Source organism: Maylandia zebra, linkage group LG23 (assembly GCF_041146795.1).
Source record: "Maylandia zebra isolate NMK-2024a linkage group LG23, Mzebra_GT3a, whole genome shotgun sequence".
NCBI lineage: Eukaryota > Metazoa > Chordata > Actinopteri > Cichliformes > Cichlidae > Maylandia > Maylandia zebra.
The window spans coordinates 10,944,453-10,971,277 of record NC_135188.1 but is presented as its reverse complement, the minus strand read 5'-3'; the positions used below and the strand labels follow the sequence as shown (position 1 = coordinate 10,971,277).

The window sequence follows — 26,825 nt, the reverse complement described above, 5'->3', positions numbered from 1 at the left end:
AGGCTCAGATTAGTATATTGATGAATGATTTTAATTGCACTGAGATGTCTGCCTCTTTAGACAGCAGCCAGCTCCCCCTGAGCAGCATGTCGGCTGCACACATGCATCACCCTGATGGACAACAGCTACCAGTTGCCTTCCACGAATACGATGTTATAATATTAATAAAATTATGTGTGATAAGAATTTTTTTTTTCTGTTAGCACTCATATTCTCAGCAGCAGCTGTTTTCCTGTCTTATTTTTCTGACCGTAAACTCAAGGCCTTGTGTCTGAAACATGCCGTCGGTGTGCAGTGGTGTTTGGGGCCGAGGTGGAGGAGCGAGGTTTGCGGGGCTTGTCGGGGGTGGGAGGATCCTGGCTGTCAGAGGACATGAGGATGATGAGTTTGGCTGACACTCACCGCCACTCTCTCTGATCGGCTGTGATGTGCCAAGATGGACATCAGCACAGCCGGGGATGCTCTGGCTACCGGCCCCGCCTGTCTGCTCGCATGCCAACACAAACTGCACAATGTCTTGTTTTAGGGGAGGAAGCGTGGCTCTTTTGGCATCCCACGCCACCTCGCGTCATTTGGCTGCTGCTCTGCTGTCTTCAGGGCCTCTGTGGAGGGAGGTGCACGGCCTCTGTGTGTTTTTGTCAGGAAAAAATCACTCCAAAACTTTCATGTTGGGTGCCAACGTGACCGTCAGGCCTCACCCAGCAGAATTGATGAGTGCCTTCTGATAATCCATTAAGACACAGCGAAAGGTCGCGGGGTATAAATAGCCTTCAAGGACGCGGCGTGGCGCCATCTGAAGAGGACATGCAGAAATCTCCTCATCAATCTGCACGTGAAGCTGTTTGTTTCTGAGCAGCTTTGTCAGGTAGCCCGTGACATTTACACAGACTGGGGGTGGACAAAATAGCAGCAACACCTGAGAACAGGACGTAACTTCTCCCCGTGACCTGTTTATCCTGCAGCTCATCAACTCAACATGACGGCCTCAAGGCAGAAAGCCCACGCAGCCACAGCAGCAGTTGAAAACTGGACTCTGGTCGTGACACACTTTCTTTCTGCTGGAGCAAACGTAAAGTCCGTTTATATTCCCAGCTAGTTTACTTTGGTGCCATTTTAAGACTTTTTCATCTCACTCTGAGAAATCTACCAACTTTTTTCAACAGCAGGTGGGAGGGGCTTCTGTGCTCAAAATGACCACATTACCGCTATCCTGTTATGACATCATGCAGCTCCAACAGTAGGAAAAAAACGGATTAACCTGAGTTTTAGGAGCAGCCTGAGGTTTACTGCACATGCACTGGCCTCGTTATTAGAAACTGCGGATGCATTTAATGTGAACATCAATCACTGGAACAGCAGAAGAAGCAGAACAGATCTCCCTTGAATGTAAAAATAGGTTAAAGTCTTACATAGTTTCATATGGGATGCAAAGGGGGGTTCAGAGGTTCCCATAACAACACATCACACAAGTGAATGTGGAAATAAAGCCTGCTGCATTCAGCTCAGACATACTGTGCACATAACAGGTCTGCCATTCCTCCGTAACTGAAGCTTTGTCATTACATGCACAACGATCCTGTTTGTCTCCGCTGGGAGAGCATGTCATCAGGCGGCGCTCAGGTGACCCATGAGCTGATAACGGGCAGAAAAGAACAACCTGCAAACACGGTGAGCAGGACGAGCGCCCAACCTCACAACCACGTCCAAGCTCGCCGCCGAGCGCTTTGACCAAACGTCTTGGCTCTGAGTGATGGAGAGGCAGATGGTGCTCATGGCTAACACATGCACACACACACACACTCGGGCTGAAGAGCAGCAGCTGTTGTACAGTGGAGGTGGCAGCTCTGCTGTGTGGAGGCTTTCCAGCAGAATACATTAACCTGCATCCGTGTTCACTCAGAAACAGGAACTAAAACATTTGTTTTGATGCACGTTTTACTACAAGAACGGATTTTATTTATTTTTGGGAACCATCTACATCACTCAAATCACTTCACACCTTCTCTTTGTTATTAAAGGAATTTTTTCTCTTTGTTATTAAAGGAATTTTATTTTGACAAACATGCTTATTGTGTTATTATTTAGTATAATTTATTTAATTAGAAGAATATCTATTAACACTGTCAGACTGTCAGCGCATCGGTGTGAAAGTGAAGAAAATGTAATTAAAGAAATAAAGTCGTGACACGACCCCGTCCCCCACAAATGAAAATAAATGATGGCAGATGTGAAAGATGGCTGTAGCTTCGTACCTTACCAGCTGGGTGGAGCTGTGGTTGCACCGCCTGTTTTGTGAGAAATGTCTCCACATTGTTGTTTGAATCTCTGACTGAGGAGTGATACGCTGCAGCATTTCATTATTATTACTGAGATGTAATGTATGAAATCTAGACCCATCACAACAACTGTTGTGTTCACAAACCATGTACTGGACCGGCTTGCTTCAGGATGCAGTGCAACCGTGAATAGAAATGGTGTAAGACTGTGCTGATGTTCCGTGTCTGTTTGTCTAAGGTGGTTCTCAGCAGCTCTGCAGCTCTGGCATCAACAGTCTTCTTGGGAACAAACCAACAACCAGAGAACAAAACAACACCCCTCACAAACGTACTCATTCAATTTCAATTCAGTTTAACTTTATTTAAATAGCAACAAATCACAACACAGTCACCTCAACGCGTTTTATATTGTAAGATAAGGACCCTTTAATGATAGAGAGATTAGCCCAACAATCAGACGACCCCCTATGGGCGAGCACTTGGTGACAGTGGGAAGGAAAAACTCACCGTTTACTGGAAGAAACCTCCAGTTCAGGGAAAGGCAGCCATCTGCTCTCCAGACAGCTTCACATTCTTTACTGTTGGCTTCAGAAACCGTCAGCCACCATTATCCGTGTTTACATTACCTTCATAAGGACAGGAGCCCCGTGAGGTGTAACAGAGGCCACGTGACCAGGAGATATCACAGTTGTCCTCCAGAGTAAGAACAACTTTCTCCCTGCTGCACAGAGCTAAACTCTCCGACATGTTTCTCTGGGTTTGCTGACTGTAATGTTTAAGGATTGCTGAAGTACCACAAACTTGCAGTCTGTTCACACATCTTTGTTTTCCTCATCCTGAGAGGTGATCTAAATATTCGTGTCTCGGAACAGCTGGAAAACTGACAGGTGTGCTGTACAGCGTTTGGATGGCTGTTTGTGCTCTGCGGCAGCAAAATAACAACAGTAATGCTGTTTGACACGGACGCAGATTCATGAAGCAAACTCGTGTGGAAGAAGTTACAAAAAGAATCAGACAAGAAAAAACGAGCTCGGACAAATGAAACCATGCGGACAGGTGACGGTTACATCGAGGCGATGGCGGTGTAAGGGTAGTGCGCTGACGTTTGGGTATCCTGCGAGTAAACGTGAGAGCGGAGACGCTCTTCGTGTGGAGGCCGACGGGAAGTAGCATGTCAGGTAGTTTGTGTGCGAGTGCTTCAGCGTCTGTTTCTCTGCTGCGGAACAATGAAGTCATTATTGTGCTCATTTGTTTCTCGTGCTCCGTAAACCAGATGCAGCATGTTTCTAATCGTCAGAGCACGCGTCCATCGGGTCCTCGTTACTGCCTCCGCGGTGACTTCAGGACACGTCCGTACATTAGAACAATCAGCTCAAAAAATATTTAGATTTACATGATGGCCACTAAATTACTTCCAAGTATTCCTCCAAATTATTTGGACAAGAAAGATTTTTTAAAACTGTCCAGTCGCACCAGTGAGTTTTCTTCTTGTTTTTACAGGATTTATCCACAGTTTGGTTCCAGATGTCATGTTGTTTCAGGAGTTATTGTGTGTGATGTTTGGTGTAGTGACTTAAATCCTTTCATACTGGAGAGATTTTATTCTTTATTTCTTTTTCTGTGATCTGCTGTAGTTCTGTGGTTAAATGCTTCTTGCTGTCCGGGTCCTGTTAGTTTATCCTCTATTTGTTTCAGCCTTATTCCAGATTTCACCATCACCTCCAGTTTCATCTCTCTGGCAGTGGTTTCTGCTTTGTAGGAGGTAAAAGAGCAACAGACCAAACTGTGCCAGCACCCCTCCCAGTGTAATGCATTCAGTATTTCAGAACCATCCCATCAGTTTGTACTCACAATCCTAAAAAAAATCACACTGTGATTATTTGCTTTGATTTATTTTATGGGAACTGAAGAGAACCGACTTTTCAACATGTGACAGAAAACATTTTCCAGGTCTCGATCTTGTTGTCTAATTACAGATTAACACATATGTTCATAGCATCTGTCTGTCATTGGAAATGTTCTGGAAAATGACTTCCTGAAGGAGTGGAAGGCCTGGTTAATAACAATTAGTCACGAGCAACAGATTGATGAGGAATTCTTCCAGCTTTGTGTCCACAGTTTACTTTTTCCATTATGATGACCAGATTCTGCAGAAATGCTTTTACAACAATCAAACAACCCCCGTGAGCAAGCAGTTGGCGACAGTGGGAAGGAAAAACTCTTTTAACAGGAAGAAACCTCCGGCAGAACCAGGCTCAGGAAGTGACGGGAATCTGCCGAGACCTGTCGAGGATGAAGGGAAAGAAATTGAAATGATGAAACTGAGGGAAGTGATGTGAAAGTGAAGAATGCAGTTGTAATTGCTGGTCATATTCAAAAATCCCCCAGATCAAAATGAATAGTTTCATACGATTATTATGTGACCAGATGAAAACAATATGTTTAGTTGTTGTTATTTGTTTAATATGGTCATATTCCTGTTGCAACTCACTGTTTTGATATTTGATTTTCAGATCAAGCTAGATTTTTCTGATTTTTCGCAGGCGAATACAGATCTGACACAGTTTCCACTTTAGTCCACACCTCAGCTTTCAGTACTTTTAAGGAGCCTGCTACCCAAGCCTCAGATATATGAGACCAGCACACTTCTGGACCTGTGGAGGATCTCCTGCCGATTTCCGTCAGGATCAGAAAATCATAAATGTTTTTCTGTGAGCAGCAGCATTGACCTTTATTGGATGCAAACCCTGAGAGAAACACAGGTTAAATACCACTAGTGATCTCATTCACTTTCAGCTGGTGCTGATTCGTCAGCGGCCCGGAGACAGTAATCAGTTCTGTTGTGGATTCCATGGCCATGTGGTTCTTTTACCCTTGGTGGTGTGCTGAATGTGTGCGCTGACAGCAGCGGGAATAAAGGAGGATGTGTGGTGTTTGTTTCTGCATGTGGTTTTCCCTCTGCAGCCTCAGCCACCTGGAACACAAAGGCATCTGACAGTAATCAGGACAAGGGGGAAAGGCATGAAAACAAACACTGTTGTTTGGAGCTCAGGCTTCCTGGCTTTTGTCAAACGCTTCGTTTAAATGCTCCTCTAATGTTCTGCAAGTGCTGCACGGCCAGACAGCGAAGATTAGGTGCGAGAATACACGAGAGACAGGGAGCAGGAAGAAGACAAAGGGTCATTTAATATGGCTGATGTGGCGAGTGCTGCGGGGACAGCTGGCGAGCTACTCGGGGAAATGTCCCTGATAGTGTGTCCTCATATGGACGCTTTGGCTTCGGTGAGCTTCAGCGGCCGGGTGGACGGACAGACGGGTGGGTGGCAGGGTGCTCCTGCTGCGACGCCCGGGGGCGCCACCGTGCTGTGCAAAGAGGGGGGGGGGGGCAATGGGAAAAACAGCTGCTGACAATCAGGTCTTTTTGTCTCTGTAGTTCGGGGGAGGAAGGAAGTGAAACACATATATTTGGGTAACTTATTGGATTTAGTGGAAAAATTGGAGAAATGTGTTCTCGGCTCGTCGTGCTGACAGTTTGTGGTCGACATGAAAGCTTGTTGTTCATGCTTTGGGTTTTGCAGCATTTTCACTTGTTTCTGTGTATTTTTGTACTGTGCTTTTTCACAGAGGCCAGAAAAATATTGAAAAATGAGCCATGTGCCCCGTGAAACGCAACACCGGTGCTTTCTTAATGTGTTAACTGTGGAAATATAATAAAATTAACGTAAAAGAATATGTTCCGTATAAATATAAATGTGCTTTATATTTATTTCAGTTACACCTCATTGTCTGAATTCCTTAATAATATGTGGGAACAAATATATTTTTAAGTAAGTGTTTATTTGATTAATATCAGCGTGTCCGCAGTGTGATTTTAAAAAGGTTTTCATTTTTGCTCCCAAATGATTACTTTTTAATATGTTTGCAGAAAAAGTCACGTTTTCAGTAGATGAACACAGATCCATCTAATCTCTGCCCTGCAAGAATAAATGATTCCACTGAGTGATGATGATGATGAACGTGATGCGTTTTTCACCGTCAGTTTTGTGTTTATTCTGAGAGAATAAATTACTGCCCTGCGGCAGGTGAGTAGAACTCTCAGCAGAATCAGGTGGAATAAGGACAAATGTGCCAACTTTCTTCTGCAGGTGAGCACAGGAGGTCCAAGAAACACAACAGCGCCTTCTGCTGGGAGCTGAGGTAAAGCCCGGCAGCTGCTTCAGAGTGTGCAGGTACTGCAAAGCGTGAAGGTCCCACTCATCTGACACACGAAAGGGCCACACAGAAGAAAACTTCACACTTTTATTGACATCCAGTCAGGTCTTCACACACAACATCATCACTTCCTGGTTAAACCCAGCTCCCCGCGGTGAGGAGGTATTAATATTCAGGCAGTCTCACAGTTTGGAGCCTGCTGCACTGACAGATGTTTATTTTTTAGACCCACTGACGCACGTGTGAATGCAGACCAGACATCATTTCTGAATTAAAATCTGAACTTCATTACAAAGTAAAACGTAAAGACTTTTTCATAATTTTTGAAAGTACATAACTTACAACAAAAGTCGCTTTTTAACGTTTATATTTAATATAATTGTTTTTTGTTGGGGGGGGGGGGGGGGGGGGGGTGATTGTTTCAATCAATTTCAGTATTATATATATGCATGTAGCACCATTCATATTCATAATAGTAATAACATTAGGCACTTATAGTTTGTTTTTTTTAAATCGACCACTAACATTTAAAATAGACTTGCATAATTTTATTCAATAACAAAAATAAGATTGCTCAGATTTAATGTGTATTTCCGGAAACGTACAAGAGCATATTATTGCTATAAATATTAAAAAACAACCCACCCATAGTAAACGTTTATTTCCAAATAATGGATACGTAATGTCATCATTCCTGTGACATCAGCTACTACATATATAAATATGTAAATCATTGTAAAGATTTAAGTGTTTTTGTGTGTTTTAAGAATTATTTCCAAAGCATAGATAAATATCCTGAGCAGTTCATATAGTAAATTTCCTCCGGGTTGATGAACACTTCTACGAGGAGTTAGAGACACGTGTATGCTACGATGGTGATGGTAAGAGATATATTTGGTTTAAGCAGCTCACAGGTGCAAACGTAATGTGACCAGTATTAATATCAGTTAAAATTAGTATATTCAGTTTTATATTAGTATTGATCAACATTTTATTTTACCAGCTAAAGTTTTTTCAATTCACTTTTATTGTTGAAGAAAAAGTTTAATTTAGTTTATATTCAGTTTTTCTTTTTGTGCAGGTTTTTATTCAGCTGTTAATTTTACATATTGAACATGTGAAATTGTTTATTTAAGTTTTTCTTAAATAAATTGTAGAGTTTAGCTTGAATGTGAATGTTAGCTAACTGTTTAAATGATGCTAAAAAAACGAACGATTAGGCTAATATAGTTTAAGCTAAATTTATATTAACACATTAATACATTTATGATTTGTTTCAGTATGTGTAAGTAATTAGGATTAACTTATCCAAATTTTAAAGGTGAACTTGTGGTAAATTATTCCACGGCTGAATAATTTAATAGTTGTTTTTTTTTAATGGCGGTTTTTCGTGACTTTGAAACGTGAAAGGACGTCTCTAATGGACTCAGCGGTAAGAGACCAAGAAAAAAGAAGCTTTGAAACGTGTGGTGAAAATGTTTCACTCTGTCCACGATGTTTTCATTAAGCCGAGCGAGTTGGCCAAAACGAAACACAGAGGAGCTGAAAATGTCTCCAAGCGTTGAACCCATTTCTGGTTCAAACTGGAACTTTGAGGTAAAAGGCCTCCTCCTCATACCTGGAGTGGACTTCAGGGACAGTTTGGTGAGTATTTCACAGCCTGCTGTGAGACTTTTCACTTATTTTACATCAGCAGCTAAAACAGGTTTAATTTACAGGAGAAAAGTGTAACTGTACCTTTAATCATGAAGTCCAGGTGGATTAGAGCTGAGATGGGTCCGTTTGGGTAGCAGACAGCGTACTTAAAATTAAAACTGACATCCCAGCTATCATGGAGAGGCACAAACTGGATAGGTCACCATTATAATCAACATTTAACAATTTTAAGGGATACTGCAGAAATACAGTGAGCATAAATGTATTTGTCACAACAGTTATAAATGTAGGGTCTCTGCTGCTACAGGAATTGGCCCTAAAAGCCAGTATTTAAAAGTGGTTTACATTTCCTGGTTCCTGACGTCTCGGTTAAGAGCTTAGTGACGTCTGGCTTTGAAAAATAAAAATCATCAGGAAAAACAAGGGAAGTGTTTCAAGGTCCTTGTCTGTGTTAGTCAGGTTATTCTATTAATGGTAAACGGCCTCAGGTATTTGCCTATCCCGGCAGGCCTCGCCTCGTCCATCTCTCTCCACAAATTTAGGATACGAATCGGCGAATCAGACGCAAACAGAAGGCAGTGCTGCCAACTGTTCACTTTCATGTGAATGACTAGCAGTTTTGTGTCGGCTTTCTTAGAATAAACTGGAAAATAACTAATCGACCGAAGCAACGTGTAACCGCGACCTACACCGCCGTGTGGATGCCGGTTGAGGAAGAAACCACGACTGTTGGTGCTGGCACTACTCAGGTTAGTCACACTCCAGACCAACCTGACAGTGTGTGTGTGTGTTTGCAATGTTAGACACAGATCTGCAGATTTCGACGATATGATTTGATTAAAAGGAGCCTGACTAACAAGTTCATGCAGCCCCTTGAATGCACAGGAAGTATTTCTGACCGATTATTAATTCATCTGACAGGAAAATTCCTGATAAAACCTGACAGGCAGCCGAGTTGTCGGGAACTGAAAATTGTGAGAGCTGTGCTAGTTTGCAGAAAGTTTCTGAGTGAAAAAAACACGCAAGCTTCATAAAGTCTGAATTCAGAGATCATCCTCAGCGCACATGTGGAGGGAAGTGGAGCGATGCTAACGCCAGGGCTGGCCTACGAAAACAGTTCCGCTCAGCATCTGTCGAACGCTCGTGGCTGGAGTCACAAAGTTTGTCAGCAGGGAAGACGGAGCTGGTTCCTCGTGTTCCCCGTGAACGACGTGTCCTAGATGATCCCAAACAGCACCACAGACGATAACTGCACCTGAGCATGCTCCATAAGCCCGACTTGATTCAACCTTTCACTGCAGGGCTCTCCAAATTTATTCTAATTTCCTTCCAAATTTTCCAGAGAGCCCCTCCTCCCCCCCTCCGACGTATCTCCGGCCGAATCGCATTCCTCCGTTTGGCCGCCACAATGGGTGAACTGTTTGATGGCGGCTCTGCCCTGGTTCAGGTATTCCCCGTCTGATTAGGAACCTGAGCTTCACAGACACCCCCCCCCCACACACACACACACCGCCTGCTCAGACCCCCCCACGCACACACACAGAGCGAGGCTCTCTTAGGCTGAAGGGCTGAAGCACATGTGATGGGACGACACCGCCGCTCAGTCCATCCTGAGAGGAAATAAAAACAGAGACGTGTACAAAGACGATTCCAGAGTTTAATTACCTGCATTTCCACAAAAAGAGAAACATAAAATAATAAAGGTAATATTCATACACACAGTGAGTACACAACAGAAATATATGCCACCTGACCATTATCACTTGCTTTTATTATTAAAAAAAGAATAATTAAAGACCTGCATCATTTTGTAATTAATTCCTTCCTATTCTGTGTCATTATACATATATATAATAAAAGTTATTATGTATGATGAGGACGAATATTTATCAATGTTTCCTATTGATTTAGCTTAATAATTTTTCTCTTTCTATAAATGTGAAATAATTACAAACAGGAAGTGCTTTGGCATTAAAATATTCACAGCCAGGAACTATAAAATACATATTTCTTTTTTATATAAATATACAGTGCTATAAAAATAATTTAATTCTACACTTTGATTTTACGTATGGTGTAAAGCGTGGCTGTGACATAAACTGTCCTGTCAGATTGTTGTTCAGATTTGTTTTACGCTCACACTAAAATAAATAAGAATAAATTTGGCTTAGACTGAAATAAAAAAGAAATCATAATTTACAGTGATTTCTGTCTCATCTGGAAATATATGAAATATGAAAGCAGCTCCTTTATTAATGGCTGTAGCCTCCTAAACAAAAATATGAAAGTTTAATTAAAGACTAAAGCTACATCTGTCAGAAAGTTTTATTTTTACATCAATAATAAACATAAAAACCAGTCAAGCTAATTTTAGTCTCAAGTTTAAGTTTAAACCCTCTCTGTCTGTTCATTTTTAGGCTTGGAGGAGGCTGAGCCTCAGCTTGAGCCTCCGGCTGTCTCCTTCCTACAGGTGAGGTGCATGATGGTGGAGCAAACTTACTGATTGAGCTCGGGATGATGAAGCTTCGGCCGGGAGAGGTGCGCTCTGTCCAGGGTCCACTCGCGCACGGCCCCTCGGTCTGGAGGTATTTATGCCAAAACACACGAGGCTCGGCTGCAGGAGGAGGAGGTGGAGGAAGAGGAGGTGGAGGGCTCACAGCGGATGAAAACAAAACAAAGCATGATAAGCAGTTCCATGTGCACCCTCCCTCCCTCTTACCTGCCTTTAAAGTGACCACGAAGAAGAAGTTTGCAAAGTTCAGCTCGCCTCCTCTTCCTCTGCTCCTGATGATGATGAAGAAGCCCTAATTAAACCGGAGGAGGAAGAAAGGGAGAAGCGACCCGAGGCGCGCGACGATGCGTAAAAAGGCTCGTCATTCCTGCGCTCGAACGCGCGCGCGTGTGAGCGAGTGTGTGTTGTGTGCGTATAGAGTGTGTGCGCGTGTATATGCAGTGAGTGTGTGTGTCTGCTTGTGCAGTGAGTTTGTGTGTGTAGGGTGTGTGTGTGTGTAGGGGGTGTGTTTTCCTCGCAGCAGATGACTGCCGCTCACCTTGCCACGGGGTCTGCAGGAGATTGGTTCATTGTCAGGGCGCTTTTTTTCCCATGATTCCATGTGCTGCGGCTACATGTTGCCCAACATGCCAGAGCAAATGTTTTCTCCGTGAGGTGTCTCATGTCCGGTGAGCGCGCTCTCAGATGAGGCTCGCGGACAGCGTGATGGCGGGGAAAAGCTCGGAAGGATCCATCAAATGGCAGCTGTGCTACGACATCTCAGCCAGGACGTGGTGGATGGTGAGTTGGCACGAGCTGCTCTCCTCCTTCTTCTCTTTCTCTTTTCCTCCCGCCAAACACCCCCGCTCCCCTCTGCTCCTCTCTCTGCTCCTCTCTGCTCCTCCCGCGGTGTCGGAGCTTCTCTCCACTCAGAAGCGCAAACTTGTCAAAGCGCGGATAAAGTGGCTCCGCGTCCGTGTCCGCGCGCTCCTGCCGGTACTTACGGAGCGGACACTCCCGCCTCACCCCTCCCTCACCGTGATGTCCCGGGACGAGCTGGGCTCCGGCCCCGGTCGGCTGCTCCGTGATGACGCGTAAGGTTCGGCGGACCCGCCGTGGTCCCACGGAGCTTTCTGAAGCTCCGGGGCGGAGGCACCTGCAGCTCCCGCTCCCCCAGCTTAACGCTGCCGAACAGCTCCGAGAACTCTGCATTCCTCCGGTCACACTGTGCCGTCCGCTGCCGCCGCCAGTTCCCGGTCCAAGGAGAGAGATTTTAGGTGAAGAGTTTCCATTAAAATAATCTTTTGAATTTAGTTTGAAGCAGGAAAAATAAAAAAAATAATTTATTTCCCGTTTCAATGAAGTGAATGTATTAAAATAAATTTATGGCACGCGCTGAGCACAAGATAGAAACGTCTGTTTGTCCTTAAACGTTTCTTATTAAAGGAAAAGTTTCCTGTCGTTTTACTTGATTTAAATAATTTTATTTAAATCAAGGAGGTTAAATTAAACACATTTGTACATTATTTATAACATTTATTTAAAAATACATTTGGAATATAAATGTAAAATCCTGATTGGACTCTACTTTTACTTTTTATTTCTTTATTAAAATGATTTTAAACCTCACAATTAAATGTAAATATAAAAAACTGAAAATAAATTAAAATAAGGCCAATGCTGGAAGTTCACAGTGATTTTAGGCAATAAATATGCACAAAAATTACGTTTTTTGGGGTGTAAAACCTGAAATATTTTCCTTTTTCCTCTAAATGATTTAAATGAACGGCACAGGTATTTTCTGGGTTTTTTCTACTGGACTTTTGCAGTAAATTCAAATTAATAATGATTTGAATTTTTCGCTCTGCGTGAAAAATTTGACAGTTCGTGGGGAGATATCAGACACGTTTACAGTGACTGCATTAAAAACTCAGCAGTTGAGAGTTTTCTAATGAGGTATCACCGCAGCAGCATCCTAAATGATCATAGCGGGTAATTAGTGGGACTTAAATCTGTGAAGCAGCAGGAAAGGTTAAACTGGCTGAAAGCACAAAGAGGATTATCTGCTCCCATTTTCAGAAAGCAGCTGTGATTATTCCAGATGATTTCAGGCCAGCGCACCAGTTTTCCTTTAGTGCTTTAATGGATTTTAGGTTTTAATCTCATTTAAATATTTTTTATAATCTGCTGTTTGGTGGTTTAATATCATTAATGAGTCTTTCAGATTCAGGATATTTTGTTTTTAAAGCTGTAAAAATGTTCTGAATTCCTGCTTCCTCTTGTGGAGTCGGGTTTTTTGTGAGCCTTTCTTCGGCCTTCTTCGTCTTCGCTGCACGTTACAGTTAAACGCTGGAGAAGTGAAGCTGAATTGTTGCCAGTTTGTATTTACTGCTGTGCGGCATCTGCAGCAGTGAACACGTCGCCTTCATTAATAGTCACATTTACAGTGAGAGTAGGATGAAGGCGGAGAGCACGAGCAAAAAGATAGAGAAAAATAATATCAGGGAGTTTTTCTCAGAAGAGACAGAAAATTTATTTAAATTATAAACTCAAAACCATGCAGGACAAACGGGCTGCGCTTCAATTTAAACTACAGCAGAAGAAGAACATCTGACTTTCATACACAATAAAGACGAGAGAGTTTATGTGTGTGTGTGTGTTTGTTCTCTGCAGGGGTTAACAGCACTACAAGCGATGTTTAGCATCACAAATAAATAAGCAACTCTGTTTTCAGGATGTTGTTGTGTGTGTTTGTAAACATGTTTGTAAACATGGTGCATGTGGAACATGTGGAACGTTATTATTATTATTATTAGAGTTTCTGCAGATGCTTTAAAAACTGTGATATTCACGAATTTGAAAATTATTTTTAAATGTGTTAGAAAGCTGAGGAGGAGGCAGGTGTAAACACCACTAACACTGAGCTCCTAGAATATTCCCATCTCTTCAGATTGTTCGCTCTCGCTCATAGTGCCAATAAATGAGTCTTCAAAGACACAAATGAAAATATTTAGTTCCTTTTTCAAAAGCTGCTTTATGCTCATCTTAAAAGCAGAACGTTGGAGTGAGCACTGGTGGCGATTCAGCCGCAGGCGGTTTATGATTTGAAGTACCTGATCTGAGCACATGCTGGATGTTGGAGGCTCAGGAGGAACAGTAGCTGTGTGCTGCAGACGGAGCGCAGTACGGCCTCATGTCTGCACCTCCATCAGTTTCAGCTTCAGTGACTGACAAAGCACAAAATCCAAGTGATCTGAGTGTGTCACCCTCAGGAACTCTACACACACTCACACAGACACTCACAGACACACACACAGACACACACTCACGCACACACACAGAAACACACAGAGACACTCGCAGACACACTCACGCACACACACACAGAGATACACCCACGCACACACACTCACAGACACATACACACAGACACACTCACAGAAACACACGGAGACACTCGCAGACACACTCACGCACACTCACACACACAGAGATACACCCACGCACACACCCTCACAGACAAACACACACACACACATTGATGGTGGCGTCGGGGCAGTTTGCGGGTGTTGCCTTCAGTTGTGAGGCAGCTCTTTGAACCTGTGTGTGTAAAGTGTGTGATTGGTCGGTGGGATGGTGGTGCAGTGGATCGCATGTGTCTCACTGTCTGCTGTCCTTTGCACTTGTTTACTTCGACTCTGCAAGCTGATTGGTCTGGGCTCTGAGACCCGTTTGATGGTTTCAGGAAGGTGTGATCAGTCTCAGTGTCGCCGCCGTGCGTCCGACACCGAGGTTCAGCTCATGTTTGTCTCTGAGACACCTGTAGCAGAGCGAGCTCGTTGATCGTTTATTAGAAAATCTTTATCTTTATTAATGATGAAGCCGTAAAACGTTAGAAAACCATTACGATGTCCTGTCAGCTGAACCTTTCTCGATAAGGTTCAGCTGACCTTATCGAGAATCTGAGTGAAATATTTAAATATAAATCATCAGTGTTGGCGTGTGCGAGCGCGAGTCTTTTCACATTTAAAGAAAATTTGAATTCTCTGCATATGAAAAGAGTTCAATCACAATGTGCTTCCCGTCTGAAAGCGTCGGAGAAGCGTTTACTGTCACAGAGAAAAACTGGAGGATTTCAGTCCCGTGTATGAGTTTGATGTGTCAGAGACCTGTGAGCTGAGCCTGATGGGTCACTGTGTAATATGCAGATTCATCCTTCAGGGTGCTGAGTCTGTGAATATGTAGAACTGATGTTTTTGGACAGGGACACAAGTAAATTAATAACAGCCAGCTGTGTGTATTACTTTTCATCCAGCTCCATGCACTGCCTCCAAACACGCTGAACATCCTCATGACTGTCAGTATTAGTAACAGCTGATAATAATTCATTTAATGGCCACTCCAACGTGGGAATAATGATTGGTGTTGGCATCAAAATTTTCTGTTAGTCAGTACTTAGAGTGCAAACTGTGCTGCGGCTCTATAAGTCAACAAAACGTGATTTATTGATACTATTCTCTGAGTTAGATGAAATGATGACGAGTTTATTGAGAAAGCAGCAAATAAAAACTTTTAAAACCTTTCAGCAGAGAATTTCTAAAATGGAAAAAAAAAAGATCAACCAGGGAAAAAAGATTCGGGTCAGCTGTTCGGTCATTTTGAAGAGTCTGGTTTATGGTGTGTTTGTGTTTATGTTACTTTGTCCACCCAGTGAGGGTGCGTTCAGGTTCGGAGAGACGTTTTAAATCGCAGCGACGAACCTGTTTATGAACACGGCAGCGTGAACCGAGCAGGTCTGCATGGACGTGATGATGATGATGATGATGTCACAACTTCCTCCTACACAATAAAAGAAGCTGAATATGGAACAGAGTAAATTATTGATCATTAAGGATTCATTAATAACTACAGTTGATTGATGATTTGATTGGTTCTGACAAATTTATTTCTACAGTCCAAACATCACAAATCATAGATGAGCTGTAGGGGGCGGGGCTTACAGCATGACGCTGAGGGAGACGGACAGGAAGTACCGGCTGTGCGCGTAGAAGAGCAACACAGTGGATATGCGGTGATGTAGGCGTGTAAAGAATCAGAATGAGTTGCTTCCAGGTGTATTGAGAGAAGGCGGGGCTTTCTGACATCCATGAGCAGCTCTGACTGTGTTCTTACAGCACGATGAAGATGACATGGCGTCTTCGTCTGGCTGTTATTTTTAACCTGAGCACCTGAACGCCACTCAGGACGCACTCTGTTGTCGTCTTTAAAAAGCTGAATAATTGTTAAAGCTAATTAATATCAACCACAGTAATCAAGCTATTGTGTAAGAATTAATGAGCAGTAGGAAGGTGTGTGTGTGTGTGTGTTCCAGGTGAACATGCTGGCTGTTTGATAGCTCTGATTACTGACCGTGTCCGTTAGCGGTTGGCAGTGTGTTCGGGGTCAGAGGTTGAGTGAGGCGATGCTCGGCTCTGTGAAGCGGTGACTTGGAGCGGGCCGGTGGCGCCTCAGCACTGTGTTTGTGGTCCGTGTGAGGTCGCGTTCATTAGCCAGAGACTGAGAGGAGGACCGGGCTTCAGCGATGAGCTCAGCGAGCAGAAACGCAGTGCAGGAAGCAACCGAGCATAGCCAGCACGCCAAAACTTTAGAGACGGTCCTGAAATCAGGGCGCTCTGACTATAGCTGCGGACCGAGCAGGAGGGTGAAGGTCTTCCTGAGCTGGGCCCAGTAACGTGCACTGAGACCACTGTGGGTTTGATCTACAAATGAACACTGATCACTTTAAAATAAGCAGAAGGCTTTAACCTGTTAGTTTTGTGGTTGCTCAGTATGTGAGCGACGAACAACGAGTATGCTTCTTGTTTTCGGTGTAAAAATCAGCTTCACGGTTTTTTAAATCTACAGATGTGCATGACTTGATTCAGTAATCCACCACCATGCTGTTATTTACATTTAATAGAAAATCTCTTTTTTCTTTTCTTCTGCAGAGTCATTGTAAAAAAAACAAATCAACATTTTAAGGTAGATGGTGAAATTGTCTGTTTTTTATTTATGTATTTCTTACCTATTTTGGTGTAGTATGTCCATGGAGGAGCAGGAAAATCTGTAAAACCACAATTAAGTCACAATTTATGCCCTCTTTTCCAACATGGTCCAGAAGGCCGGATTGGAGCCCTCTGGCCTTATGTTTGACACCCCTGGTCTAGAGATACAGGACTGTATCAGCTGGGAGCTGTGGACCAATCTAAATCCAGGTTTTTGCCACTTGCTGCTCCTAAATGCCATTCAGTGGCCCGATCATGATGATTGTTGACCTTTGACCCAGAGGGCTCTCGTTATTTAACGTGCCTTTTCTCTTTGGAGCTCGGTGTCTTAGTAAAATCAGACTGATGAGAGGATGAGTTTTTGGTGTTCAGTATGTTGAGAAAGAACCTGGAGAGTAACACCTTTACCTCCGCCACTGACATCTCGTGATTGGCCGGGCTCCCTGAGGTGGAGCTTGCACTCAGTTTGGACTTGGATTTAGGATTTTTTGGGTAGATGATTTGGTGTCTGAAAAAAAGAGACTCTGCTCCACGCTTGGAGGTAATTTTCAGGCTGGGAGGACTACTCTTTAACTTTTCTTCCTCCGTGAAAACTTGAATCAGTGTGTGTGTAGGAAAGGTACGCTGATGGATTTAGGTGGTTTCCCAAACAGACGGCAACTTAAAGAGCGCGGACTGTTCCTTTAAAAGCGCCGCGACCTTGTGCTTGATCAGCTGATGGAAATGACTAATTTTTTCACACTAATTTTACCTTTTCAGCACAGAGTTCACGCAGAGATGGCCCAGCAGGGTCACGTGGTCTGTGTGTGTGTGTGTGTGTGTGTGTGTGTGTGTGTGTGTGTGTGTGTGTGTGTGTGTGTGTGTGTGTGTGTGTGTGTGTGTGTGTGTTACACAGCGAGTGTCATATTGAGCAGAAGATGTTTCCAATTTGGAGGCGGCCATGAGCAGGCAGAGATGATTAGAGGGGAGGAAATTGGAGGATTAGGATTGTCTGCTTGAACTTCCTGAACGTGGCGTGCTCGCTCGCCCACGCCTCTCTCTCCCTCTCTCTCTCTGTGCATTCGTCCTGGCCCTCTCTCGCCCTCCCCGTGGTTGTCCCGCGGTGTGGAAAGTGTGAGGACACGTCGAGTCCTCGAGCTCCCGGCGAGTCTCAGGCTGTCGAACGTGACTCACTCCTCTGCTCGCCTTTCACCTCTCCTTTCCTCTCTCCCATCATCCCTTCTTTCCTTCCCTTCTGTCCTTCCTTCCTCTCTGTTTTCTTACCTTGCATTTTTCATCACATCCTATTTTCTTCCTTTCTTCCTTTCTTCCTGATTCATTTCCTAATGTTAACGTCTCCGTTGTTTCCTGCGCTGCGTATCTTTCTGAAACACGATGAAGTGAAGCCGTTGCTGTTCTGTCCGTTGTATTCGTTCTCAGACTCTGTGGAGTTTGAGTTTATCTGTGAGCTGTGATTCCAATGCCTCTCTGCAGCTTCTCCTCCTGCTCTGTGTCCAGGGAGAGGTCGGCGGCGGCTCGGGGCTCTAATATCCGCTCTTGTTTTACTCGTCTTAGTGAGGAAAGCTGAGCCCGGGGCGGCCTTAAAGGAACATGCTGCATTTCTGTTGCTCACAGAAGGAAAACTACTGACCAGATCTGCGCCGCGTGAGCAGAAGTATTTGGAGGTTGAGACATGCAGCCTTATGTCAGCGTTAAGATGAGTCTGATATCGTCCTCTCACCTTCGGCTCTGAAACGTCTGACCGCTCCTTAAACTGGTGTCTGAACTTTGACCTGAGCGGGCAGCGAGCAGGTGACTTCTGAGCAGCAAGGATTTGTTTGGCGGGTTTTTCCTGCTGCTAGTTTCTGGCAGGGTCCTCGATGGAGCTCTGAGAACAGACGTACCGGCCTGGAGTCGGTCCAGAGCCAGAGAGCCGCTGACTCCAGATAAGATTAGGTGCACAGAAGGTGGAGATGAAAGACTAAATGAGTTTTCATTTTATTTTCAAAGAAACTCTTAAAACGTGACTCAGACTGATGACTTTTAATTAGGGCTGCCACGATTTGTCGACTAGTCACGATTACGTCGACTATCAAAATCGTCGACGACTGATTTAATAGTCGACACGTCGTTTGAAGCTTTGTAAGATCGCAAAAGACGCAGGAATAATAGCAGGATTTAAGAGTGTAATAACGGACTGAAACAGAAGATGGCAGCACTGCATGTACAAGGATTCCAGCTGCCGTTAAACCCCGAAGAAGAAGAAGTAGCTGTGTCCCAGAATGCATAGCGCGGCCCAGCTTAGTTTCCAACAATGGCGGTAGCTAGTTAGTTTTAATATTACTCTTATTATTCTTTCTGGGTCACAAAATAAACGTTTAACATATTTTCAGGCGAGAATGTAGCTGTGTAAACCTCAAATATCGGCTCAGTTTTCGGAGACGTCTGTTACCCACTAGCTCGATAGCTAGCCGGGGGCTAGGTCACTAGCGCCGTGAGAACACCGGACTCCTGGCAAATTGTTTTCAAACCCACCGCCGTCTTTCGTGACTCAGGTTAAATATATATGAGTCACTTAGATAAAATGTTGTTGTTTGGCCTTTTTTTTTTTTTTTTTTTTTTTTTTAGTATTTTATTTGTTCCTGAGTAAATCGGTTTGGCTGAGATTAAAGTTATAGTTTTTACACAGCTGAATAAACGTCAAGCAGACAGCTGATTATCAGAAGTGTGAGATGCTGGAGAATATACCCCGGTGTCCTGTTATATTTTAGATAGCAAGGAGTTTATTAAACTTTACCGAAACAATCTGCAAATTTCATTAAAATTGAATAAACTATCATCTTGTCTTTATTTTTAGTTAGCACCTTAAAAGCTTAAAGCTGTAAGCTAATGATAGTTATATAAGCTGTAGTTTTACGTCCAGTGGATGATGATCTGATTAGTCGACTAATCGCAAAAATAATCGGTGACTAGTCGACTATCAAAATAATCGTTTGTGGCAGCCCTACTTTTAATTAGAAAAATCAAATGAATCTGATTCAGTTCCATGATGTAAAATGTCTGAATCGGATCATCATGTAATTATCTCCACTCTCAACTGATGAGTGTTTGGTTTAATCCACATTTAGCTCTGAACTGTTGAATGTTGTCGTCCTGCTCTTTGCTGTGATCGTCTGATTGCACTGAATCAAGCTCAAAGATTAACTTTACTTTGTACATGTTCTCATTTCATTTTAGTTTCAGCTACGGGCTGCACTCCAACGGCTCCGTGGGTGTGGGAAGAGATTTGAGCTGTATTAATCATTTAAAAACCCGATTCTTTGATTTTAAAGGGATGCAGCTGCTCAGGTTTACCGATGTATATTGAGCAAACGGCGAGCTGGATTCAGGTCATTTGTTAAAAAGAAGTGCGTCCACCACGCCATGCTGAAACCACACATCTTTTCCTCAGTCAGATTTCGACTTTTCCCAGATTCCTGAATAATTGCTGCTGAAATAAAGGACAAGAAACTGTCACCGAGCTGGCAGCTGAAAACACAGGTGTGTGAGCCCGGAAGCTTTGTACTTCATGTGCGACCAAACCTTTGCTAAAAGAAGGAGCACATACCTGAGCACACCTGCCCCCTCTGACAGGAATGACCGCAGTCACGTTTTCTTTAAACATCTCAGATTTGACGTCACTTTTTTCCTCCTTGTGTGTCTTTTTCGTTGCACGGTTCTTCCTCTTCTTCTTCTCCTTGCTCTTTTCCATTCCCAGCTCTTTGCCTCCCTTCTTCCTCCTCTCCTTCCTCTTCCTCAGTCCCTCTTTGTCCTCCTCCTCTGCCTCCTGCTCCCTGTCTGTTCCTCCCTGGAGAAACATGGCTACCAGCCAAGACAGCTGCTTCTTCTTGGGCTTGTTTTTGTATGAGTGCTGGACGTCCTGCTGGGAGGAGAGACAATGGGACAGTTGTTGATGATGATGATGATGATGATGATGACGACGATGTGAGCTCGTTTACACCCTGAATACTTCATACCTTTACCTGCTGGTATGATATTCAACTCTCAAACAAGTTTCTGGTATGTTTTTCACCATTAAAAACCACAAAGAAATGGTGAAAAAGAGAGAAAAAATACTATTTTATTTATATTATTTTTATACTCAGACAGAAAATGTGTTAAAACAGCACAAATCTGTGAGACTGAAGAGCTTTAAACCCACCTTCCTTCCCTCACCCAGGAGGGGGCGACTCCTCCGGTGGTTTAAAGTTTCTGGTCTCAGTCGTTGCTTTCAGGTCTGACTGAAGGTCATTTTGTAAACTCTGCTCCTATTAGAGTCCGAGGGGACGCTGACAAGCTCCGCCCCTTACTGGTCACATGTGGTTTCAGAATAACAAAGTTTGTATTACTCAGCGCAGCTTCGTTTGTGTCTTTTCTTACATAAAATTCTTTTGTTAGTTAGAGTTTTCTGGAGTCTTTATTATCATGTCTCATCATGTGATTAGGAGCACACGTGTGTGCGTGTCAACATAAACATGAGTGATTATATGAACACTGCATGTGATTTATTAAAATAGCGAGACGGTGCCGAGGTTTTCATTTAAAGAAGAAGGAATAGTGTGAATAGCCAACTTACTGTTATTATTATTATTGTTATTAAACATAAAAACTAATTTTAGCTAGCATGGTTTTAGTCACTGTTTTCTTTTGTTGTATTTTTCACTGCATTCATCTCCATAAAAGTTGCTCTCTGAATGAAGCGTGACCTCACGAATGTCGTTTGTGTGTGTGTGTGTGTGTGCATGTGTGTGTGTGTGTTGTCTATCTGGAGGTCAGGTGCGTGCACAGAAGAGCTGCACGGCGGATGAATGCAGCGCCGGCTTCCCCTCTGTCTCTGAACCGAAAGATCTCGGCTGAACAAAGCGAGCTTTGTCTGTGTGCTGGGAGCCGCGGCTCTCTGCCAGCTTGGGCTCGGTATCAAAACGCTGCTGCTCTCCACATAAGCCGCTCTCTCGCTGTAATCACTTCAGTAACTGATATTTTTGGCCTCTCGGGGAAACGAGTCAGGACACTGCCATATCGCCTTTAACAGAGTCTGAACTCCTTCTCTCTACGCTCTGGGTTTGGTCTCCACCACAGAGTATTTGTCAGCTCAGACTGCAGACAGCTTCTGAGAGTCTCTGAGCATCCCAGGTTATTGTGATGTCACTGCAATAGCGGATATGAATGTAGCTTCAGCTTTTTGTGTTGTTAGTGAAGGTGTTTTACTTCTTAGAGGGGTACATCACCATGGTGCGCACAAAACCACCACCCACTGATCAACCAGAGCTCTGATTGGTCAGTGGAACGTCGTCCCGACTCATGCAGATACAGACAGTCTGAAGTGTTTGAATACCTTCTTTCTTTTTTCCAGTTGACTTGCCGGAGGTCTTTCCCCACTTTCCTGTCCTGCCTTCACTGTATTTGTCAAATAAAGTTGAAAAAGGCCAAAAAACCCCCAAACACTCCAACTTTTATCTCTTTATTCATCAGAATGGCAGGAATGTGTGATGAACACCTGTACAGTCATCGAGGCTGTGGGGGCCCACTGCAGGCTTTCTGCTGGGATCTGGCCATGGTTATGGCTCTTGTCCTCTCTGGGTGATGGTTTTCAGTAACTCGGCGTGTGTACCTTTTTCGACCCTGTCTTATTGAGGCTCTGTGCGCTCAGAAAGGGCCAATCAGAGCTAAGCTGTGAGTCCAATAGCAGAGTGTTAAAGCCTCAGTTTCATCTGTGTGCATGTGTTTCATCCACAGAGTGTGGCTGCTTTGCGTGTCTGTGTTTTCACTCTTTTGTGATTGCAACTGGAAAAATTGGAAACAGGATCCAGAAACGCCATCTGCTGTGTGTGTGTGTGTGTGTGTGTGTGTGTGTGTGTGTGTGTGTGTGTGTGTGTGTGTGTGTGTGTGTGTGTGTGTGTGTGTGTGTGTGTGTGTGTGTGTGTGTTGGTCTGCAGCCACTCTACGTTCGGCTGCCAGCAGAGGTGTCAGTCTTCAGGCTGTTTGCCGTTTGCTCGATTGGCAGAAATGGATTTTTGCCATTTTTTTCTCGGTAAATATCACCTGTTCTGTCACGCAGCCGTCAACACTCCGGCCTGGAAGCATTCACACGCTTTGGCTTTTTTTGCTCTGCTAGTGTTTCCCTCCTGTGCGTCTGTTTATTTCTCAGACTTTGCTTCTGTGTGAAGAAAATTAAAAATCTGGAGCTGATCCAGGTCCCGGCTGTTTGTTGTTCCTGCAGAAAAAGGATCGGAGGAGGTTTTTATTCCTTTTTAAAAGAATAATTCTTGTTAATTTCAGTCTGCTGCGTTCTTGTGACTCAGCTTCAGATTTCAGGGGGAAGCCAACAACAGCGAGCATTAGCAGAGATCTCTGACGGAGCTGGCCCTGCTGCTCTGGCTTCCTACTAGTGTGCTGTGTGTCGTCATCATATAGAAAGTACCATATTTAACCCCACATTTGACCTCTGACCTCTCCTTCTAGGTTTGCTATCTCTAAGTGCTTCGAGTCTGTTTGTGCTCACATTAATGAAGAACTGAGCTAACTAAACCAAAATAACAGCTCTGCAAAAGGATGAAAGCTGAAACTCAGAGAAGCATCAGTGTGGAAAACAAAAGAGCGATGGATGAAATCTTCTGCCTCACCTGAGCGGGTGGAGGGGTCTGAGCTTCTACTGTAAAAAGAAAAGTTGGGCAGAGACACAGCAGTGTGTGTGTGTTCACAGTAATCATGACGTGACTGAATATTATCGGCTTCGTCCTAGTTAATTATGTCCTATCAAAGCTTGCAGCAGCTGCAGCATGCCACCAAATGTCCTTTAATCACATAGGCCCCCCCGCCTGGCCCCCTCAGCAGCCGGGTCGTGACGCTGTGGTGAGAAAGTTTAACCTGTTAATGTTTTAATAGCAATCCAATTGGTGAAACAATTAAACAAATGAAACAACGCCTGCAGGAAATAACATCAGAGTGCCACTTAGCACATGATGGTGAGCGGCAGGGGATTAGTGGAAATTGCCAGATGTTTGCATGACATCAGATGGCCGATGAGCCCTCGTGCTGCTGTCGGTGGTACAGACAGGAAGTGAGATGTTTCTGACGTGATTCACAGCTTTGATTCGAGGAAGAAGAGTCATAATTGGTTCCATAGGTGGGACCGCTGTAGTAGCTTTGACTAGTAAGCATGGCGGTGACAGCGTTTCCCACCAGTCAGCTGTCAGGAAAACGTCCTTGTTTCTATTTTTTTTTTCTGAACACAAGTCCTCTGAAGAGAAGGCGCGCTGAAGCTAAGCAGGAAGTTAACGGTTGTGGTGCGAGGGTGTTACTGACACAGGATGACATGGCGGCGGTGAAGATCATGATCCTCTGGGACGGCAAAGAGGCTTGGCCAACAAATTCCAGTCACCATCTCCGGTGCTCCCTATGAAACAGGAAGTTCAGAGAAAGGAGGAGCTGTGTCTGCACTCTGGGGTCATGTGATCCGTGTTGTCCTGACTTGTTTTCAAGGGTGAATAAAAAGACTTGACTGTGATTTGCGAGGACAGGTGGGTGATTTTAGGCGTCCCCGCGGGGCCGTACGCTTTAGACGCACAGCATCCAAATTTCACGATCTGACTTTCACCCCTCTGGAAATGTAACTACATGTCAGGTCGACCACATATGAAACACCGGGACACGTGATCCGGTGACATTTAACACGTGACGTACCGGCACGAGCACGATGCGGCAATGCAGCCACCTGACATCATCGACTCTGCAAAGACTCTCCGCAGCCCGAATCTGGCCTGAGGAGGGTTTGTCAGCCGCTTCCTCCAAGGACTCGTTCACCACCGCCAAATGATCACCTCTTTATCAGAGTGCACGCACGCACACACACACGCACACACACCTCCCTCACCTAATTAAGTTGATTCAGTGGTGCCTGTGTGTGTGTAGGAGCCCATTATTTACACCTGTCCGCTTGGCTGACCCTGCCCAGCCTGTCGCCGTGTTTTGCCAACGACTCCAACAGGGGGAGCCTCGACCTCGCATCCCCCTCACCGTCCCGCCCTGCCCCTGGGGGACCCATGAAGGAACAGCTGGTGGGGGCATCGTGGGAGACCTCGTCTCTGCTCTCACACATGAAACACCCACTAACAGGGGAGGATGTCCTCTCCATTTCTTTTAGTCTGAGGGTGCTCAACGGGGGGTCTGTGGACCTCCAGGAGTGCTTTGGGATGGGTGGGGGGTGGGGAGTCAAAGTATTTATAAACTTTCTGCAGAGTCTTAAATCTGCTGCACACTCTCAAGGCTTAAAGAAAAGGGTAAAGCTGTTGGCATGTTGGTTAAAACTGCTTGACGCTCTATGCAACTCAGCCATGCACAAATGCATCATCACAGGTCATTAAGGAGAACACAGATCTGAGCATATGGAGCATCACAGCTCTTTAAATGGAAGGAGAACCCAGCTGGCACCAGGAAGACGAGCAAAGTTTAAAAATGTTGGCTTCAGTCTCAGCGTTACACTAAAACTGAAGTCAGAATTAGTTTTCTCTCGACGCTGAGGATGTGTTTAAGGGCGTTCTGATGTCATGTTCAGAGAACCCACACAGCAGATAGATTCGGGACTAATCTGGGCTTTTCTTGGCTCAAGTATGTGTTCTGAGGGTCACCTGAAAATCGAATGTACCTGAGAGCCGCCTGGGTCAGGCAGGTGGACCTGTGGCGGCGTTGAGTCAACGAGGGAAAGTGTGGAGGTGTGATGGGGTGGTGCAGCCAGGTGGAGGTGCGATGGAGAGCTTTGATTGGATAAAACAGTCTGAGGTGGTGGTTTGCCTCTCCTCACCTCTCTCCTCTTGTAGCTGCACATGCAGATTAAAGGAGGTGAAAGTTAAAAACATCACAGCGGAGTTTTCTCTCCTCCTTCCTCCTTCATCCTCCCCCTCCCCCTCCTCCGGCGCAGCAGGAGGCCCTCCCCCAGCCTCCTCCTCCCCCTCCTCTGCCAGCCGGGCAGCGTGGAGGGCAGCGGGGGCGCAGAGGAGCCTGGTGCTGCCTGATGGCGGTCAGGACAGGCCGTGCCGTCTACAGATGTGATGCCAGCTTTTGCCAGGGGTCACCTTGGAGAGGCCGATGGCAGCACGTCCACCCCCACCAACCCCCCCATCACTACAGCTGGCTCCCTGCTTAATCCGCCACAGGGGGGGCAAGCGGGAGGCCACGCGGCCCTCTGCATGTTCTGCACATACAGACGCCGGGTGGGGGGGGCGGGGCTGAACCAGGCAGAAACTGAACTGTGAGCTGGAGGACAGACTGAAGTTTGAGCGAGCTGCAGGTCAGAGCCCAGAACATCCTTCTGAAGCTCCGCTGCGAGCTCGCCATTGTAACCAAGACACTATTGTGTGATTGGCAGACATCAGGGCGGTGGAAGAAAAAGGCCACACGATGCATTCAGGTACAGCTCATAGCCGTGGTTATAAACTGTGCATTAAATCACTTTCAGAGGTTTTCATGGTGGTTTTACTCTTCCAGCTGCAGCACGGTGCCCTCAGAGAGCAACCACGCCACCAAGAAACATGAGCGAAAATCAATTTTATATTAAGTCTCCGAAGTTTCAGGAACATTTCCAAACAATAAAACCTGAACTGGAACTCAACGAGCTGAAAACAGAAACTCAAAATGAAATAAAAATGAAACTATTGATGAAATTATTATTATGGAATATTAATAATCATAATAAGAGATAATATGTATTTCGTTTGCTGTAGTTATATAATATAATAACTGGCTTGTGTTTTTAAGACTGTATTTTTGGCTGTTTAGGCAAATACAGAACAATGAAGTGATTTTCACTCAGCAGGAAAACGGTGAGGATTAAATCTGTAGTTCTTATTGATGCCTCGATACAGGAAAAACTTCTTCCCTGTCAGATCTTGGAGGGATCTTCAGAAATTGTCACGCTGTTTTCCAGAGCCCTGATTGGTCAGTAGGCAGTAGTTTTGTCTGTGTATTTTCACGTGTTTTTTGGCAGGGTGCTGCGTGTTCAAGCATCAGTTTTTCTCCAGCCTTGAACACATGCTGAGTTGATGAGCTCGGCACCACAGAGCTGCCCCGGTTTCCACCAAAAGGTCTTTGTGTGTCTCGGTGGGCCTTAAAATCCTGCGTGAGGTTTTTTTT

General features: G+C 44.6%; 1 protein-coding gene and 1 long non-coding RNA gene across 8 annotated transcripts in view; one reads left to right on the top strand and one right to left on the bottom strand.

The window, feature by feature from the left end:
* Positions 1 to 3,752: 3,752 nt before the first annotated feature.
* LOC143415146 (uncharacterized) lies at positions 3,753 to 11,273 on the bottom strand. Of its 2 annotated transcripts, none has more exons than XR_013095759.1 (3): positions 11,195 to 11,273; positions 10,645 to 10,928; positions 3,753 to 9,754 (listed from the first exon to the last, which is right to left on the bottom strand). It is a non-coding gene; the product is annotated as an uncharacterized LOC143415146 (long non-coding RNA). The 2 variants fall into 2 exon arrangements; XR_013095760.1 differs by lacking the exon at positions 11,195 to 11,273 and having other exon boundaries at positions 3,753 to 4,559; positions 5,048 to 9,754; positions 10,645 to 11,019.
* A 30-nt stretch (positions 11,274 to 11,303) lies between these two features.
* The window catches only part of nfia (nuclear factor I/A), a 154,630-nt gene continuing 139,108 nt past the window's right edge, over positions 11,304 to 26,825 (top strand). For all 6 annotated transcript variants that reach the window (XM_076880608.1, XM_004557006.3, XM_004557003.3 and 3 more), the window contains exon 1: positions 11,304 to 11,436. In XM_076880608.1, the coding sequence (XP_076736723.1) occupies positions 11,341 to 11,436 (96 nt within the window). In that variant the 5' untranslated portion in view covers positions 11,304 to 11,340. The remainder of the gene's footprint in view (positions 11,437 to 26,825) is intronic.